The 20,731-nt window shown below is 33.6% G+C and overlaps 2 protein-coding genes and 1 long non-coding RNA gene across 3 annotated transcripts in view; 1 reads left to right on the top strand and 2 right to left on the bottom strand.

Moving 5' to 3' along the window:
* Positions 1–6,049, bottom strand: LOC110378666 (homeobox protein DBX1-A). The gene is made up of 3 exons (XM_021338028.3): positions 5,492–6,049; positions 582–757; positions 1–170 (listed from the first exon to the last, which is right to left on the bottom strand). Exons 1-3 carry the CDS (start codon positions 5,991–5,993, stop codon positions 42–44), a joined length of 807 nt encoding a protein of 268 aa, XP_021193703.3. The 5' UTR covers positions 5,994–6,049; the 3' UTR covers positions 1–41.
* A 1,189-nt stretch (positions 6,050–7,238) lies between these two features.
* Positions 7,239–20,731, top strand: part of LOC110378665 (homeobox protein engrailed-2-A) — a 75,186-nt gene continuing 61,693 nt past the window's right edge. Inside the window, exon 1 of the mRNA XM_049837518.2 lies at positions 7,239–7,261. The gene's annotated coding sequence lies outside the window, so the exon portion shown is untranslated. The remainder of the gene's footprint in view (positions 7,262–20,731) is intronic.
* On the bottom strand, positions 11,413–12,074 carry LOC135118529 (uncharacterized). The gene is made up of 2 exons (XR_010277648.1): positions 11,903–12,074; positions 11,413–11,640 (listed from the first exon to the last, which is right to left on the bottom strand). It is a non-coding gene; the product is annotated as an uncharacterized LOC135118529 (long non-coding RNA).

Raw genomic sequence — 20,731 nt, forward strand, 5'->3', positions numbered from 1 at the left:
TTAGCGGGCAGTCTCAACATTTAATCATCGCTACGCCGTCGTCATTCTTCGTCAGCTATATGCACTTCATCATCAGACCCCTCGTCGGCGGTGGGCGGGCTGCCGGCGTCTGCGGAGTCAGGAGTTGTGCGCCTCCACTTCGCGCGACGGTTCTGGAACCATGTTTTTACCTGGTGAAGGAAAAGTTGGGGCTTAGGACTGAATATAAGAACAAGAGAATCGAATTCATAGAGAGAAAAATTTGGATGAAGCATGCATTCGATATGTGTTAGATTGCTATCAAAGTTAGTCAGGTCCAGAACTGGTTATAGTCTGTTGCAACATTTACTCTGGCTGCTTAAAGGTCAAAACGCCAAAAATAAGCGTCAAAATAAGTAGACGAAAAGATTTATTATAGACACATTAATGCAACGATATCACTATTCACGATAACCAGAATTGCTCTTTGTTAGCAATCAAAGAAGATACAGGCTTTTTGCTACTGTAGAATCGAAAAGAAAATCTTGTACTCAACAGCCGCAAACCCTGACTAAAATCTTTATCACATCAGACATCAAGAAAAACTAAGCTATTTTCCTTACCTGTCTATCGCTAAGCCTCAGCGTGCTGGCCAGCGCTCGTCTCTCATCAGGACTGAGGTACTTGCTGGCGCTGAACCTTCGCTCCAGCGCTCCGGTCTGCGCCACCGTGAACCGCACCTGCCCCCCCTTCCGTCTGCCCCCCAATCCCCACCAGGGATTGCAGCAGCCGGGCGGTACTGAGAAAGAAAAAAGGACAGCATTCAAAGTCAAAGCATTTATTCGCGTTTGCGTGACGCATTAAAAAACAAAACAGAACAAGCAAATATACGTAAAAAACAGAGAAAACATGGTAGGTACCTAATAAAAATTGTGAGTTGTTACAGTTTTATATATTTAATTTGATAATTTTATTGAAAAGTTTGTTATAGCCCTAAAAATACTATTTGCGAAGTTAAGGCGATCAGTGTAATTTTGTCACTTGCTCATAGATGGCGTTACTATGAACTGAAGATGATGGGAAACTAAAAACGCTTCAGTCAGGCATATATGTATATACATATACTTAGGACGCCATAAGCTATAGGAATGTTTAAGAATTGTTATTATGTTGTGTAGTTGTTCCATTATGCAGGTTTTGATTCCTCTCAGTTTTTAAGGAGCTATAGGTATTTCTTATATTTATCTTTAGACATAGTTTTTCTTCAAAAACACGGAAACTTTAATCCGTAAACAAGTAGTTGTTAATCTATAATCCCGTAAATTAGAGCAATATGGTGATAACAACGCCTAATTCTGTCTTGTTTCCATAAAAAAACAATTTCCAATAGTTAGTATTAACAGATAAAAATATACGATAAGCAGATAATCGGTTGAAACTGTTTTTTTCAACTAATAATAACCAATATTGTAATCAATCGATTAGATACGTAATCGAAATACGATGTGTATTTTTTAATTGGAACAGATATTTAGTGTTGATATAACAGATATTAATAATTTGATAGCGTTGATAATTTAATCTTAGTGTTAAGGAACTAGTGTGCACACCCATAAGGGCCATTGCACACAATGCAGTTGGTTGCGAAGGTTAGGTACGCCGTATGGTCCCGATATCCCATATTTATTACGCAAAGTTAAAGCAAACTTAATCGATTCCAGGATGCACGTTTTGTTGCCAAAAATCTGTTCGTATTATAAGTTTTCAGGAACAGTAAAAACTGAACAAATTCGTCAAAGTATAGTTCAGATAATTCATGAAAATAAAAGCAAACAATGATTTTTTTTTACGAATATCATGTTTGACTGATCAAATTAGATTAAGTATCTATCGCTCTTTTTTTTCTGAAGGATTAAGCAAAAGGTGTGTCAATAATTTTGTGTGCACACCACATGAAAAAGGCTGAGTAGATATATGTTTTAGCAAAATGATGAATGAAATGAATACAATTAAAACTCCGAGAAGATATTAATTTGCCACATGCAAGATATTTTATTATCATTCAGAACTTTTGAATATACCCAACTGCTCCTGAAATATGAAGCCAGGCACTGTCCCATTGCAAAAATATTGCTTAGGTTCAAATGAGTTGTGTCCATAACCCCTTATAGTTATCAATTTCTTTCATCAATTATTAGCAGTAATAAATGCATATTGGTGTGATATGATAATTTTGTAAAGGTAGTTGCATGACAATATACCTCTACCTTATGACTAAGAAAGTTCAAGCTTTATGATTTCACACTGTAAAAATATTTATCGTAGTTTGTTCAATGACTAATAATAACCATTTTGATAATCGTTCGATTACTACTAATCTTTACGAGTAGGTAAATAAAGTCAAAATGTAGAAATCCGATTCACGTGATGTATTAGGGTTTTCCGAATTTTCGGTATCAAAATATCTTTGAAGAATTAGTCACAGAACAATTGATCAAACCATATTTGTACGATAATGTTGAAGGCTAGGTTTTATGGCTAAAGATAACGGCGGAAACGAGTATTTGATATTTTTGCAAATTTTGTTAAGACATACTTAATCAACGCTTTAAAATTATAATCGCTGTTGTAAGACAATCGGCAAACAGGTAATGTCGCAAGGGAAGGTCAAAAGAGGTCGTCCAACGAGTATATCAGTCAAATTATAAAAGGGCTAAAGGTAGGAAGAGGCATAGGCGAAAATGGTAAGAGGTACACTTAACTAATAATGATGTTGAGAAACACCGAAAGTTAACCTAACATTTAAAAAGTCGATATCGTGATTAAAGTCCAAACCTCCACTGTTACATGACTTAAAGATTTTGCATAGTCATGTCAATTACATAGTTAGCTCAATGATTACTGATTTATCAAATCTTATAATTAGCTCAAAAATAATCTCAACAGATATAAAACCAGATCGATCATGTGACTACAATCTTTTACGTAGAGAAATCATTATTACGCTTTTAAGTACTTTCTTATCTTTGTGAACTACAGGAAGAATCCATTCATAAATAACTGGTTTTTATTTACTTATCGGATGTTACGAAATAACAGGAAAATTAATCAAAAATATATATATTTTTTTACCTGAAGTTGTAGAAAGATAGTTGTTTTATCTATGCAAAATTATTGAGGTAAATCATATAATTATTATTTATCACATTTTTCTGATCTACTGTAATAGATAAAAACCCATCATCTGTCTATATAATTTTTGCCTCTTAGCAGCCTATTGTTAAGCTAATTTTTTGGTTACAGTAATGCGGCAATTCATATCTTTGCTTTATTAATTAAATTATCTATTGCTTACGTACGTATTTATTTTCTTAGACACATAAGCGACATTAGGAACTAACTCTAGAACAATCAAACAACGGTTTGCACCGGGAGTACTGGCATCACTGAAAAAATGAATATTGCAAATGAAGTGCGCAGCGCCTCTTAAGAAGTTTTCATTTCAAAAATATAATACAAATATCCGCATGGGAACCTCGTCATTTTTGGGAAATCGGCTAAAAACCTTGTCACGAAAATAACATTGGGATAAAGGATGATAGAAGTGGAACTATGAAGAACAAAATGACATAACGCATAATCGCATAAGAAAGTAGCGCGTCAAAATACGGGTGTTTTGGGGGATGAAAAACTTACTACATAGTTCCGCCCTTATACGATTTGTAGTAATTAGGTATTGGAAAAAAATAATTAGGTAATTGAAGTGTCAAGATTTTAAATATTTTGCAAATACAACTGATAATGGTATTGATACACGCACTAGATTACATTAATTATGGCGGATTTAAGGTGAAAGCACCGATTTTACGACCGGATTATTGTTGTTTGTTACAGATTTTGATAATTTTAATTACATTATGATTTTTATTGCAGTGCAGTATTTGATAAAAGAATTAATTTAACGAGAGGCTTGCTGTATGCACCAATCGGATGGGTGACCGTTTTCTTATCATAAAGGCGTACTCCTACTTGCATACCTCAGATAGCAGGTAGGATAGGTGCATTGTCAATTTTATGTTTAATCTATCCTTAGTTCATTTTAATTAAAGCTAAATGCATTATGTGAAAGTGAGATAGATTTCGCGAGTGTCTGCGTAAGCGCCTATGTTTAGGAACTATCCTATTCTCGGATGGTTTGTCTCAATTGCTTGTCTAGAGTCTAGAGGTTTACATTGCTTATTCAATATTTCTTTGTTTATGTAAATATTTTTTTTTTGAGGCCTATTTATTTAGATTAATATAGAATGGAATATTGACACCCTGAGAACAAATGACTACAAAGTTAATTGATTGATATTAAAGCTCAATAAATTTTGGAAATCACACATATTGTAATCAATGAGATGTCATATCAGAATCATTAGATAAGAGAGTATTACACCCATCTTAAATGAGATGACATTTTTTGTTTTCTAGATAACGAATGTTACCCTAAAAGTAACCATAACTAGTTAACTTGTTAACGGCAACTGTCCAGCTAGTCTTTTCCCAACAATGTTTGGGTCGGCTTCCAGACTAGCTGGAGGCATCTGAGTAGATACCAGTGTTTTACAAGGAGCCTCTTTAAACCTGACACTAAGACTGGTTGTTCGACTTTTGACTACCCGTAACGACTGCCGAAGGTAACTTGACTGAAAAGGTCAGATAGGATAGTTGCTCTATGTGGCAATCTGGTTGGTACTTAGTTGTATCCGGATGACGTCTAAGCCGATCCAGACATAGTTAGGAATAAGCTAGCCAGATGATGATGAAACATTAGAGCGCCCCAGAGATAACCCATGATAGCAGCGCACCAGGTTGTGATTGAGAAGATTCGAGAAGTCCATCATCGGTTATTAATATTTTTTGATGATATTGATTCTGTTTGTCATGTTTAAAGGCAAGTCGAAGGTGTTGCTACTGACGTGGCGATACGAGGCGATGTTACAAAAATAATTGATGAACACAATATTGCTGTTATTATTTCCGATGAAAAAGATAAATCTACTGATATCAAGTAAGAAGTAAATAAATTCTTTTAAGCAGCTTCAAGTAACATAAATACCGATTGAGATATATTTCTAAAGATAAACTAATCCTGCGTCATGATGAATAGCTTAATTTGCTAATCAATCAAGAAAATCAATCGAGTCTTTACTAAAGAAATTAAGATAACAATTGCTTTTGTTTTATCCAGAGTAAGTTGAAGGAAACAAACGGACAATAATAACAGACAATACAATATATTATTATACATATAGTCGTTCAAGATTAAGACGAGATTAGGATAAGATAACAAATGACGCGTGTAAGGTGATTCAATATGAATAATTCACATCTTAATGTCCGTCCTTATCGATGATAATCGATATTATAATCGATTTTTATTTGTTTTCCTTTATACACAATCGATAAGTCGTTTGTTGCTTGACTATCTGAGTTGAAGTCACATGACATGTTACTGTAAGTACCTTTTGATTAGCTGTGGACTTACCTCTGTCAAATCCATAGGCTTGTCGTATAGTGAATGGGTGTGGAACAAATCTGTTGGCAGCTAGTTGAGTCCTTAGTATCTGACTACTATTTAGCATCGGTTCACTGTAGTAACTGAACGGTGGCCTCTCTAGGAACCCTGGGCCCTCCTTCCCTCTGTACTGCGGCCAGGTTACTGAGGAGGACAAGGGAGGGATGTTGGCTTTGATCGGCGTCGGGTACAAGGGGTAGGTATTCCGTCTGTTTTCCAAATTAACTTTAATCGTATCGATTTCCTTAGGTGCGTCATAGGTTACATCAACTTTAGCATCTATCGCAGGTTTTTCTGTCGCCGGTTCTTCGATTTTAGTTATCTCCTGTACCTTGGAGACCTCTACTGGCTTGACGCCATTACACTTGAGTGGCAGCGTGGGCTCGTGGCTCAGGTTCTTGTATGGTTTCTGCTTAACATCCTTCAGTATATCCTCGATGAGGAACGATCTCTTCTGCTTGCACGCGCACATGATGGCGGCTTGATTAGCACTGCCGAATTTTATCAGTTGTGTAGTTATCAATACAAGCACGGTAATTGATAGCTACTTATTTAATGGACACGTATAATCTGTGTGTCGATTAAAATGTTCGCGTATCGTTGAAGGCACTTTGGAATATTTTTTCTAGGGTGTCATGTGAGGATTAGCTCAGATAGCGTCGATAATGTATGTTCGCGTAATCTGTGACTTGTTGAAAGCATTGTAATTAGCCTGCGAGTGGATGAGCTGTCAAGCTTTAATGGGCTTCGGGGAAACGCTTATTGTTTTATTTTCTGTATGAATATTTTTTATTCAATGAACATTGTCATGGTAAGTTAAATTATAAAATGTTGCTCAACTGTCAGGAAAATGATGTGTAACAGGAGACTCAGCACTGATTTTCAGCTGGCTGCTGAAAATCAGTGCTGAGTCTCCTGTTACACATCATTTTCTCATTCTGTTTGTTTTCCTGTTAATGTGACCTATAGCAATATTCTTGTACAAACATATTGTTATAGAAATACCTGTATTCAACAAAGATTGTGCTAAGCTCAAGTATGCAATAAGATGTCGTATTTGGTATAGATAAGAGTACATATGTTGTTTGGTCATCAGTACACATGCCATCTGTTCTAATCAGGACCAAAGTTTACTCGCTTTATATTTCGTTCAAATCATTTAATCCAGATTAAGATCCGCAATAAAGTTGTTATGCTATCGACAATTATAGATAAATGAGATTAGCGAATACAACTCGGTATGAAACATAACATTAAGAATTATAAATCAGTCACAATCATTCCTGTAATTTTTATTAAATGTTTGAAAGTTATCTTGATTTAAAGTTTTGTGTTCCTAAAAAGACGTATTGAAAACTGAAGTGTTGGTATAATTGTTCGATAAAAGCTTGTGACGGCAGCATAATCAGAAACTTCCTGTCGTGGCTGCAAACCTTTGCGACACGACATAATTAAATCCACAACATAAATGAGTTGGTTTGGGCATCCCCGCATCTTCCGCACCGCGTCTGTCTCACAAATGGATTCCTCTTGAAAAACAAAAGGGGTAGAGCTAGTACCTTCCTGTTTCGCCTTTCGCCCTCTTTGCTTCGTAATTAATGAGAAGAGTTTTTCTACCTTTTGTTGCTGCAGGAAGGGTGGCTAATTGTCTCTAATTAATTGGGCCTGGGCGTATTTTTAAACCCCTTTTATTCCCTTTGTCTGTTGTAGGTTTCGTTCAAATAGAGCGGTCGACAATCGGTGAGTTTACCCTGATTTTGAGTTTGAGAGTTAATTGGTCGCTCATTGTTTTTGTTTGTGAGTGTTTTTGTATGCGATCATCGCGTTTAAGATTATATTTTTGGGATTAATTTTCGGTTGACATGTTTTTTTGGAATTTGCCTGATTAATTTAAGCACCTAAAGACTCAACAAATACTCGCATTTTGATCTGAAGATTTATTATTTACTGTGTGATGTAAAATTTTATTTAAATTGTTGCATTGCAGCTTTTTATGCAAAATCAAAAGAGTCATGAGAGGCGCTTAGTATAAAAACTCTAGTTAGAGCGCTTTCAAACTTGTGGATTTTACTGGACGTTGTCACGCGTTTTCGTTCGACTAAAAACAATTGACAACTACCGGTTTTAGCGATATGACACTTCAATGACGTGAATGGGTCGTGCGTAGATTAAAAAACCGAGCGTATTCGCACGGCAAAATCTGCTGGGGCTTTAAAAAAACTAAATTGTAACGTCTCTATTTGTGCTCCATGCATGAGTAACTTTGACGGAACTTCAACACATTTTAGTTTACCTAGAGGAAGTGGATATTATTGGTCTTTATTGTAAGTTGATTTTGAGGAAAAAGTATAGTTATTTAATTATCATAGTCGTATAACAGATCAATCTGATAAATTAATAAAGGATATTAATATCGAAGTTATACCCTAAGTACATACTATTCTTGTCTTTGGGTTTTTTAACATTCACCTATCGCCATGCAAAGATAAATAAATAGAATAGAGATCAAACTAACTTAATCCCGATTTATCCTATCTGCTATCGATAGTTTATGTAATTTAATCGATAATACAGCTGTGCTTATAAATAATTATAAAACTAATTCGATTAGATTAAAATGTAGCTGTTTGTGGAAAATTAATAAGATAGATTATATATAATGTTTGATACGGGATTATTGTTGATATGTATTAAAAAAATAACAATACAGTGAACTGTTAATCAAGATATGTCTTATTCACAACTAGGGTTTCCCCACTGATTTACCTGCATAACGAATGTGATAATTATGATAAAAAGCGTTATTTAAGGTTATTATGCGACATTATATTTGTGTGTCATATGTACTCATTATACACCTAGTTCAGAGATTTACACATTTACGATAACACGCTCATTATCATAAAAATACACTCCTATTTGTCACCAATAACACAATCAAAAAAGAATCTCAGAGAACCGTTCAGTTATTAATATTCCTCTCTGATCCATAAAATTCCGTTCCGTGAATAACTTATAAAATATCATTCAACCCTTTAAGAGGATTTAAAAATAAATAGGAGGGCGAATTAAAAGGCTGAATCAATTATTGGCGATCGCTTCATTAGCTCGCCTCAACGTTTAAACGATGTTAAAATCAGTGTTAATACCTCACTAGAATATCGCTACAAGAACAATCTTTACTACAAAAATGTCATACATTGCCTCTTTTCTTCACAAGTATCTAAAATACTTAGTACAAAAGCCAGCAATGTATGCTATGCAGTAAGAAAAGGCCGCCAAGTTAGGGTCACAACGCCTCAGTGGAATCGAGAATTGGTGGACAGTGGCGGCCTGAATCGATATAGATAATGGCCGATTACTTAGAGTGAGTTGACAACCCTACGGGATTGTAGGGATGGGACACAGTGTGCTAAGTTTTACGTATCGATACTTGAATATTTTAGGTGAGTCATATTTTGCTATTGGCTTGTATAGAGGATGTGATTTATTTTTTAGTGTATTCAACTTCAGCTGCATCTGTATTAATTATTAAATTTTGATGATTACGTTAGAGTTATTGTTGCATGTAAAGTATTTTGTGGTAAATTAATAAGTACCATTTATTTGCGTTATCAATTAATCGTTGGTGAATCATAAATCATAACCTCTTATCTCAGGAAGTTTGAGAAACACATTATCTTACAAAAATAGCTCAGAAACGTTAATCTACCGGTACAGGAAACATACATTACGATTATTTTATATCATAATCTCATACATGTCATCAAAACTACTTTCAGTACTTTGAACCATAGTTAAGTATGTATTAAAAGATCCTAGAGTAAAACCAAGAATAGCTATTTTTTATAAGCTGGCTTATTGTATTAAAATTAGAGAAAATAATCGTCGCATTTATGTCCAGCAGGATTTATAATTGATGAACCTTTCATATCAAAAAATAATTTAGATATTTGTAATACCTACGTTTATTGACATGTATCCGTAAATTATTTCTTAATTTTTTCTTTGATTAAAAATTGTATGTCGACTATCGATAGCAATTAGATTAAATCCCATCACTAGAACTATCTTCGCAAGTATTGTATTGATTTTGAGTCTATTTTCGTTCGTTCGGCCCACCTGTGTCGCAACCGGCCGAATTCAAACGTCACGGCTACTTACTAAAGACTAACAACCTTCTTCACATCTCTAAGCGGTCGGTTAACCATGACATGACACATCATTTCATATTGCCCTTTGATATATCGAACTTGACAAGGATTTATGTATCGAATTGTAGAGGAATAAGGTTTATTTTTGAATGAAAAAATGTGTAGATGTCGTAGGCTTGTTTTCTTGGTTTTTGTGTGTAATCTCTTTATGTGATAGATTTGGAATATCTATTATTTTTGTGGTTAATGTTTTGTTAAAGGTTGTGAGCTATTTTAGTCTAAAAGTTATAAATGGCCATTCCAACAAATAAAGTTAACTTTCTTGGCTTTCCTTAATTCATGTGGTTCTTTTCTTTATTTAGTTCTACTTTATCGATAAAAATGTCCTTTAAATAAGATAATGAGTACATACTTTCCGCTAGTGCTGAGTACTAGATTATTTATTATAATGATCGATTACTGCAATAATCATAAATATAGTAATTCTATCTTATCCTGCTAATCGTATTAAAGTGTAGGATGTGGAAGTTTGCGTGTTTATTACGTTTAAATAAGGATGTTAGTTAATCAGTTAGATTAACTTAACTAATGATTCAACTTATAGTGATAACTAACTGTTTTCGCGGTTTTATTGACGTCCCGGGCTAAGTTCTCCGCGTATCCGTATAAAATAAAGCCAACGTTACCCAGTGATAACTAGCTTTTCCAACAGTGAAATATTTTTTCAAATCGTATCAGTATTTTCGGAGTCTTTATAAAGAAACAGACAAACAAACTTTTCCTCTTTATTATATCAGGTAGTGGTAGTATAGATAAATTAGGACATACATATTATACGCGTCATGCTTTAAAAAAATTAAATTTACTTACAATGGTACTCAGAATATCAATAAAACCAATACAAAATATTGCACATACCTCCTTCTACCCTCCCACAGACAGAGGATATCATGTACCTCAGTGTCGGGTATCAACCCTTCGGAACTCATACAAATGTACGAAATATTATTTTGATTCAGAGGCTTGAGGTAAAAATAGGCCGGTACACAAGGACGGCCTATTTGCGGAGATAACAAATTAGAAGTTAAGTGAAGATGTTTATTTGAAGGTCAATGAACAATATTCAGGTTAGTGAAATGAGGTAGGTTGTTAGTCTTTTGTTTTCGAATATTTTTGAATGTCTTTTCAGCATATGAATACCTGGAAGCACGTATAGGTCTTCGCCGGCCGTTTTGCCTGCGTCCCTTGAGAATTTCATAGGTATTCTACGCAACCGGATAAGAAGTAGGCTATAGCGTTCCTCGATGAATGGGCTATCTAACACTGAAATATTTGCTAAATGGGAGTAAATCTTATATATAAAAATGAATTGCTGTTCGTTAGTCTGACTAAAACTCCAGAACGGCTGGACCGATTTGGCTTATTTTAGTTTTAAAATGTTTGTAAAGGCCCAGGGAAGGTTTAAACGATACGAAGTTCGCGGGATCATCTAGTAGGGTAGACTGGGTACAGTTGTGCCAATTTTCGTTTGATCACCAATAATTTTGATATTTGACTAATTAGCTCGCAGAAAAGGAACTTGTATCGCAATTTGTACATTTGTGTACGTAAAAACACTCATATATTGTTCCTTAATACAATGTATTACTCATAAGATCAATTTTAAAAAAAATGGGAAAGTGTCACAACCGGCCACATACCAAGGGCGGTTGTGACATGCATAAACATATATCAAAATGGTCTATAATATCTTTTATTGTAGAAATGTTTAACATAATAAGCTTACAAACATAGTTTTAACAATCAACAAAACAACATTTGCTCTGTTCAAACTTGTAGCTGTAGAAAGGCTTGTAGCTTGAGCTACACGTACGAAATCCCTTGTTTCACTTCTTCATCGGCATCTTTTTATTTTTTGATATCACACTGCGCTCTTTCGGTCTTCCGCAAACGTATCCTGGACATCTAAAAGCAAAAAACAATAATATGAGATTTATTATATGTAAAGATATTCGTCACAACCGTACCCAAAAAAATTGACACAACCGTACCCAACGCATCATTTTGAAAACAAAAAATCGCCATGATTTTGCCAAATACTTTACGTAAAAAGAAATCACTTGTAATTAAATATTAATATTCAACTTTTAAAGAAAAAAATAACAAGATAATCTATCTGTATAAAAATAACAGTAATTAGGAAACGAAATCGAACAAAAATACTTACTTTTGATTGTTGAAAAGCAATGTGGGCTCCTGCTTACGTCAACGTCGTGCGCCGGCTAACGCAATACTGGGGAACGTGTTTAGGCTTGTGAGCCACGTCTTTCTCCCTCACAACCTCCCCCGTTTTACGTATAGTTTCGTTACAACTGCGACTGTCACTACCGTACCCTGGCACAACTGTACCCAGTTTACCCTAGTAAATAAACTCTTCAGATTAAGTATTATATTGGAAATGATTAAAAGTGTCGTGTCATCTTGCCACTAAGTTGTGGAGATCAGGTAAGTGTTTTCTCTTCCTATGTTAAATAGGACGATGCACGTTTCAAAAATATCGTTATAGCTACTGGTCAGCTGTTTCAGTATTGATTAAGTTTTTCACTGAGATAAAATTATGTTTAGCGTACGTGAACAAATCTGATAAGTTTCATAAAATTCGTTTCGATAATTGAAGTTTGAAGGTTCAAAAAACTTTTTACACAGTAAATAATATTTCAAGAGTTTACAAAAGAGTTCATTATTTATTTTCAAAGTCGATTCTCGAGGTCCCATAGGTCAACGAATCTTGAGAATTTAATTGCCGACAATATAATAATAATGACGTGTGTAAATAAACAATATCGGGCTATAACAATAAAACGTTAATGCGTGTCGGTAATGTCTCGAAACACTCGACGTTACTCACATTTTGTCACATTATTGTACCTTTTAATGGCCGACTTGCACTTTAAGTGAGGGTCCTGTTAATATTTTAATTTTATTGTCTTTAAGTAAGGTATTTTTTCTTCGAAAATGTATCTGAATATTACTTATATAGTACTTGTAACTTACACTCACTGAGGGAACTACTTTGCTCACCCGGATAAAAAGTAGCTTATAATCTGGTGTTTCTATTGCAACTTTGACTTCTTTCTTTGTAAGTAATTAGTGTTTGGCATAATTTTCTTTTTAATTCACAATTATAAAAAAATCTCAAATGATATAATCATATATGGATGAATTAATGAAGTAGTATACTTAGTTATTGACATCATTATAGCTTACAAAAACAAATATAACTTACTACCAAATCACCAACCGGTAGTAGAGATTAAACCGAACTATTAGTTAATATCCGTTCCAACTCGCATCGTCCAACAGTGGCCGATATTTACACTGCGTCCGAAACTAAATAATTAATACATTCAATCAATTGCTGTATACTTACCTATATACATATATGTCTATCTAATATTAGTTGCAAGTATCAAGTTTAATATGGATTGATCATTGGTTTTTTCAAGTTTAATCGGATTAGGGGAATTCCGTCTACGATAGATACCTATTTAGTAAGTAAAAATAAAAGTACCGTGCCTTATAGCTTGTGATAAGTGTAATTTATCTATACTATCTATTATATCTATACTAATATAATAAAGAGGAAACAATTTTTAAAGGCACTCAAACTACTGAACCGATTTGAACAAAGGTCTTCCACTGTTGGAAACCTTGCACTCTTCTCGAGTAACATAGGCTACATAGTTTTTTAGGACTTTCAAAACGAATCAAGGCTGAAAAATTTTTTAAAGAAAACAACACTTATAATTATATTATCAGTCTAAGTTTGAAATTCAATTAAAAGATTACTTCAAATTGTGATTTCGCTTGAAATTGTTAAGCATATCTGTTGCTTAATAGTAGTTTTTGTAAAGTTTTTACGGAACCCTACTTATAAAATAGTTCAACTAATTTTTATGGCAACCGCTACCTGAGAGCCTCGTAAACTATAGACTTAATCCCACATTAATAAATAATAAGCCACCATAACGGTACACAAAGTATATTGAACCTTATACCTTTGAAATAAAGTTCATATTTCTTCTGTGGGTTGTTGTGTCTATTGTAAACTTGATGGAGTCCTTTTGTTTTTAATTATGTTGTTTTAGTGCTGCCACTGCTAAAATGTGTTCGTTGTTTTTTGAGCCATTTAAAAGGTTCTCAGTGATTTGTTTTTTTTTTATTTATTTACTTGATGTTTTGGTGACGCACGTGAGTATTTAAGCTAGATAGTAAATATTTTATCTATTCTGTATTTTGAATAACTCTAAAGAAAATCACGGATCAATCAAAATTCATAGTTACGATGAATAAGACAGTAAATCCCAAATTATTTACGAAAAGCCTTCAATAAAAAAAATCTTACGCTATCGAATAAAGCAACAAGCCTTTATCAAGGCTCCCTAATTTTATGGGCTCCTGGTATTTCAATCACGGGATCACACAAAAACATGCGATGGAGACATCTAAGAGGCGATTAAAGGGCTTTTTATATTTATAGAACATTTTTATAGGATTTTTTGTTGAGACGATTAACAGAATGGTCGTCTTAATTGCCCTTCTTAATTGTTTAAAGGCACTTTTATGGGGTTTGTGGGGAACGCTATGAATGTTTGATTGACGCGTCGAGTACCTGATCGGGGTTCCAAGTTTTTGTAGAGTGAAGATGGTGACTGGGTTTTGAAATGGTATTGGAATGTCTCATAATATTTTAACGACTACGACTACTGGGATTATGTACGTTTACTTTTCCTCTAAAAGATTGAAAATCCATACTATAGCTTTGTAGAAAGTTATCAATGAAAACTCATTGTTTGCATCTAAAAAGAAAATTATTGCAAATTGTTTATTTTTACGCCTACAAATATGATGCTAATTTCTATGTACAAGATTTTTCCACTTAGTGCTTTATCTTCAACATCAGCTTATTTACTGCCCCCGCTGTCTAAGGAAGAATTAATCTAGAACGTATGAAAACCATCATACTTGGCTAAAGCAAAAGTTTTTATGCTTTAAATTCACTTAAAGTAAGTTCAAAATCGAGATCATCTTCATAAACTAAATTTAAAGTATTTCCCTTAATTCTTATTATTGCTTAAGTCCACAAACATACAGTGGTTTATTAGTTTAATGTGAGTTATAATGTAATTGTTAATGTCGCCGAGTTATATCGCCGAGGGCTCTCAATCTCAATGCTTTCCGTTTAATAGTGCCCTTTTTATTGTCACCACAGTGTACAGGATGATTTATACAAACGTATTTTTATTTTCATATTTTATTTAAAAGGCATGGATTATTTGACTTAATATAGGCAATATTTTGGTTTTTAACTGAAAATTGAAAAGCAAACTGATTTATTTTTTTCTACCAAAGTGAAATTTGGGCTGTCTTAAAATAATATACTCGTGATTTTAAACCGCTTTAAAAGTTATTGTCCCTATAACATAACTATGTATGGTTAGGAAGTTGTGCCTTACGTACATATATAACATTACACATGAACACAATAACCAACTAGGTACTCTAACGCTAATTAATATACGTGTAATTAACAACACAATGCGTACTGCTACAAATTAACATCACACGTATAAGCATCACCCTGTATACACACGTACAAACACAACTTATCGACAATACTATTAACTTATTAAGTATTATAAGTTATCTTTTATGTCGCATTTTATTTCATCGTTAAGTTGTGCCTTTCTCGGAAACTATGTTGATTCGTGTTTGTTCTAATGAACATTACTGGATTGGAAATTATAATATTGCGTTTTAAAATTAAAAAGATATTAATTAATACTTCTATTGTTGATTAGATTTAAATATGTACTTGTATTACGGATAACTGCTTAGATAAAGAAATGAAATACATAAACATACATACATATATATGCCATTAACCTCAACAAAGCCGTAAACATTTTATTTTATTTTTCACATCTCTATATTTTTTTTTCGCGTTCTACATTTCTATGACACATACTAGATATTATTAGCGTACCTATTTTTAATAGATATAATCTATTTGATTACAATAATAGTCACAGTATATTACTGTAGGCATAGACTTAATTATTATCTTCATTCTATCGTAGACGATAAAGTATAACAAAGTCCGATAGTTTGACACCAATTTCTAGGTTTTTCTGAGTAGGTATACACTTTTTACGCAGTCACGCTTGATGGGCTGAACCGATTGAGACGAAATTCGGAACAATAAGTGGTAACCTGATGACAGACATAGGCTTTTTCTCCAGTTGATGAGAGTAGTTCACTGGATGCGAGCGGTGAATCTAGTAACTTGTATTTTGATGTAACTATTGTAAGAAGTTAATCAAGCTACCGTCCTTCTACAACCAAAAACATACATTAGTAAATACACACAAGAATTGACTCAACAAGTTGCTGGGCCATAAATGACTTCCTACCCATAATTTATGACCATTTATGGGTTTTTCTTGAATTATAATGGGCCAAGTAAGCGGCAACGTTTGTACCTTATGGTCTATTAAAATGTTCTGTTTGAGACATTCGGTAGTAAACTGACACACGTGATGTGAAATAGTAAAAAACTTACCGTTTGAGGATATTTAAATGTTGTTGTGCTACTTCAGAAGTTAGAACGTTGCATCTTTAGAGTACCCACTTACTGCAAACTTTTAATAATAGTTTGTTTGGGCTCATAAATCGGTATGGAGATGAATGGTAGTACACACATTACAAACATCAGGTATTTAGCCGGTACCAGACCCACTGAAAACTTTGAAAAGAATTATCATTTTCCTTAAAAAACAAATTTTCAATTGTCGGCCTTCTGTTTACTCTGCAACGTGCGGGTACTCTTTAAAATACAATGTTATATGTATACCTATTTATATTTACATACTTAAGATACATTTTTACTCAAAACGACATTAGCAATAAATCTCAATAAACCCAGCATTGTAATATCATACAATTTAGCTACGCTCGAGCGAGCTCGTAGCGCGTAGCCAGCCAGCCGTAGCGCTACGGCGTAGACAGTAATCTGTGACGTAGACACGTTTGTAAATACTCTAACCCTATGTGCTCGCGGCTTATTCAGTTCAATTTAATTGGTTTAATGCAATTTATGGAAACAATTCAATTGGTTTACACCGATTTACGACGTTTGTGTTTGTGATTTAGTTGAATTAGCTTGTTATTGTTTGTAATTAGGTTAGGCTGTGATAAAGCCTGTCAAATGTAAGTCTAAAATTATGCGATAATTCATAGTGTAATCATATCGGTAAAACACCTGTATTTAAATTACCCTGATAAAAAGAGTGAATCTTTTTGTTACATAAGTCTTAAAAGTTAATTGTTAAAATTACATCATCTTTTAGAACTATCGGCAAAGAAACTAAGTATCATTTTGATAAGGAAATTAATGAACCAATAAGTATGTATTAGATTACAATAAGATCTGAAATGTAGATTACACTTGATTTAAATGATTCACACAGAGAGTATCAATTTGATAATAAAGCATATTATAATCATGTGATCTATTCTTGGAAAGCTATACACTTAGTATAAACTAGCCGTTTTCCCGCGGTTTCAATCACCTCCCGTTTGAACTGTTACCCGAAGCGAGCCTTAAAATATAGTCTATGTTATTCGCCAATAATGTAGCCTTCTAATGTCGAAATATTTTTTTTAATCGGGCCAGTAGTTTAAGAGTATCCATTACAAACAATCATTTTTTTTCCTTTTGTTACATAACCCGGTATAGATTTAACGATATTACTCTATTGACGCACTGGTTAATATATGTACTTGTAGGTTCTATAGTTATCGATAGGTTCGATTTCCAGACAGAGCAAATAATTCGTTCCGGATGTAGGTTTTCACGATAAGGGTGGATTCCACTGAGTGGCATAGTCATTTTATTTTGCTAACTGACTCTGAGTCATGGATTAAATGATGAATCAAAAAGTTTTTCTTTCAACTTTATTCGAAATCACGGCTTTTAACAAAGTTATTATTCTAAATTATTTTTTTTTCTGGAATGTTATGTTGTTTTTGCTATTTTATTGTAAGTTATTTCTCCGCTCTTTCCGTGTTATTTTTCAATTTTTAACACTAACGCATACTAACTATGTTAAAGTATAATAATACTTTCACTAAAATGTGGTAATGCTTAACAACCGGCTTAATGTAAGCGATACTAAAATTCATTAAAATCCATTTTTGACAAGTCACCTAACTTTCATATCAATAAAAATAAGCATTCAATTAATCATCATTAGCATACATAATCAATAAATCTAAAACTAATTAACCGGTCTAAAAGCCGAAAGGCTTCCCGTACATATTATAAACACATTACACCTCTTTTAAACTGGTAACGTTATGAGCACACTGAACACTAAACAGTCGCCCGACAGTTGACCCCATGATTGACGAAAATATTTTTTAAAGAAAGTCATGATTCCAATCAAAGTTTTCAGTCGGTCTGATACCGGCTAAATGGGCTGCGGGATTGTTCGAAAGAGTTACCGCGACCCTGGTACATGAAAGGCCTACGACGGAACACGACGGTTTTTAGTCAGGTCTGACACTCCCTCACCGCTGCTAACCAACAGCGGGCCATTTGATGATTTTTGACGTCATTAAAAAAACCCGTCTAAATACATATTCTTTGTAATATGCGTACTTCCATTCATCTTCATATTGATTTATGATCCAAGCAAACTATCGGCTGACTAAAAGTTTGCAGTCTGCGGGCACGCTAAGTGCTTCCGTTATTGAAGGAAATTAAACCGTGGTTCATTTTTATTCTGGCTATTAATGCTAATAGTTAATAAAGTTAGTTTAATTTGAAATGGAGCCGTAAACTGAGTTGATCTGATTGTCGATAAGATGTTGATGAATGATAGCCGCTGATTGACAATTAATTGAACGTTTTAGGGTTCAGTATTTTTATAGCTTTATCAGAGAGTTTGTTGCACTAATATACCTAGGATATTATTTAAGTTAAATGTATTTTAAGAGATATTAGAAATGGTACAGTTACTTTTTCAATAATAAGCATTTATTGAAATATATTTCTAATGTAAATACGAAAAAATTAAGATATAATAGAGCGGGTTTTTTCTCCACACTGTAACTGCATACGAATTAACTATTTAATTACAATAGATTATTTACTTAAACCTCAAATCAAAACTAACCGAAGTAGCCTCATTATTCCCAACAGCAAATGGGCAAAATTAAATTGTCCCAACTAATTAAATATTATGCGTCACTTAATCAAACATCCGTAATGTTGCAGTAACGTGCTACAAGTCACGTTGCAGTGATACGCGTAACGTTACAATTGATACGAGTGATACGTATAACGTTACAGGCTGTAACTTGTAACGTTAATATTTCAAATGGATACATAGTAATAACAATGCGATGTGATGGCGGGCACAATTAGGCGGTATGGTACGAACGACTGGTTGTAGTGCGAGCTTTTTTCATTAATTAAAGTTTATTTGTACTTATATAAAATTATTTTTTTTCGTATTGTCCTTTTTATGTACAGTATCTCGGTTAAGACTCGATTATTCATAAATATGTGTACAAATCGCGAAAGTTTAAAACCTTTAAACATTTTTTTTATTTGTTAGTTTGTTACGTCGAAGGCTCCGAAACTATTGAACTAGCTTTTTTGTATTTTTTATATTGAGGAAAGGATACGCAAATGATGTGTATTTACTGATAAAATATAGTTTTTGCTGATTGATGTTTTTATTGATTGCAGTGGTGTTAAAAAGATTAGTCATTTATATGATGGCGGCTTACGATAAAGCTTACCAGTTTTACCGTATTGCGACTGTTATCGTTTGTTTTTTATTAGTGTCTTATCATATTGAGTTGTCCGGGTAACTGGGTGGAGGCGGTCAGTCAGTAGCTTGTAAAATACTGGTATTCATCAGCATCCGGGTAGACTGGAAGCCGACAGCAACATAATTGGGAAAAGACTCGGGAGATTATAAATAGAGTGTATTTTCATGAATTTTTTTACTTTTCAAATATAACACTTATAGGTGAATGTAAACATTAAAAAATATTTTTTTAAACTTTCAGTCACCCCTCTACCTGAAGCGTTTTAAAAACCATACCTCAAAAAGATTTCCATACACACTTACGAAAACCAAAAAATCTTTTTACCCAAATCCTATCCCCCATGAAACGAAATCAAAGCCTCCACAGTCGTCAGTCGTGCAGCTCACACAGACACGTGTCACAGTGTGCGTGCGCGCGCATGTGTGCGCTGTAATAGAGCGATGACGTGATTTCCTGCGCTGAGTTATTGCTACTGTACCGGTGCTAAATGCTTTGCTTGCTGTGACCTTGTAGTGGGGTGCTATTATAACTTTTGTTTTTTTTTTTATGTTATGTAAATAAAAGGTTTTTTGAATAATTAGTATTATGTATTAGCCAATTTAGTAATGGTATCAATTGAAGTGGCTTGAATTATATTTTGCGTTTAGTTTGTAATGTTGAGGTGATATTTTTTCTTTTTAAGACAGTAATTGAAAGTTGTGATGAAACTGTCTATTTGAAACTGAATACATTAAATAAGAATGTACCAGCAATTAGAGTTAGTTAGGGTGTTTGCTATGCTTTTTATTATTTTATCGCAGTTTAATCGATCTTTTAATTGATTGTTTGCCTTAAAGTTAAATTATAATAAAATGTAACTGAGTCTAATTTAACATTATCATATCAATTTAAATGGATTTCCTTGTTTGTTAAACAAATACTTTTTGAGTTAATTGGTTTCCGATGTCATTATGTAACGGAAACTTATTGATAAGTAATTCGTTTAGCTATCTTACGAAATATTTTAATTATAGCAGCAATCAAATTCATATTTATCGCGATATATAAATGATAATTCGATGATTACCAGTAATCGTCCATATCAGAGATCATTAATGTTATATTGAGAGGGTTAATCGAATATTTTTACATGTTATTTAAGTATTATGAGCAA

Source organism: Helicoverpa armigera, chromosome 23 (assembly GCF_030705265.1).
Source record: "Helicoverpa armigera isolate CAAS_96S chromosome 23, ASM3070526v1, whole genome shotgun sequence".
NCBI classification, from domain to species: Eukaryota; Metazoa; Arthropoda; class Insecta; order Lepidoptera; family Noctuidae; genus Helicoverpa; species Helicoverpa armigera.

What these genes read in the sequence shown, in the direction of transcription:
- LOC110378666 (XM_021338028.3), bottom strand. Translation starts at nt 5,993, where the DNA reads ATGTGCGCGTGCAAGCAGAAGAGATCGTTCCTCATCGAGGATATACTG. An exon ending in AGCCTATGGATTTGACAGAG is followed by an intron (nt 758 to 5,491) that starts GTAAGTCCACAG and finishes TTTCTTTCTCAG; the next exon opens with TACCGCCCGGCTGCTGCAAT. An exon ending in TGAGGCTTAGCGATAGACAG is followed by an intron (nt 171 to 581) that starts GTAAGGAAAATA and finishes TTCCTTCACCAG; the next exon opens with GTAAAAACATGGTTCCAGAA.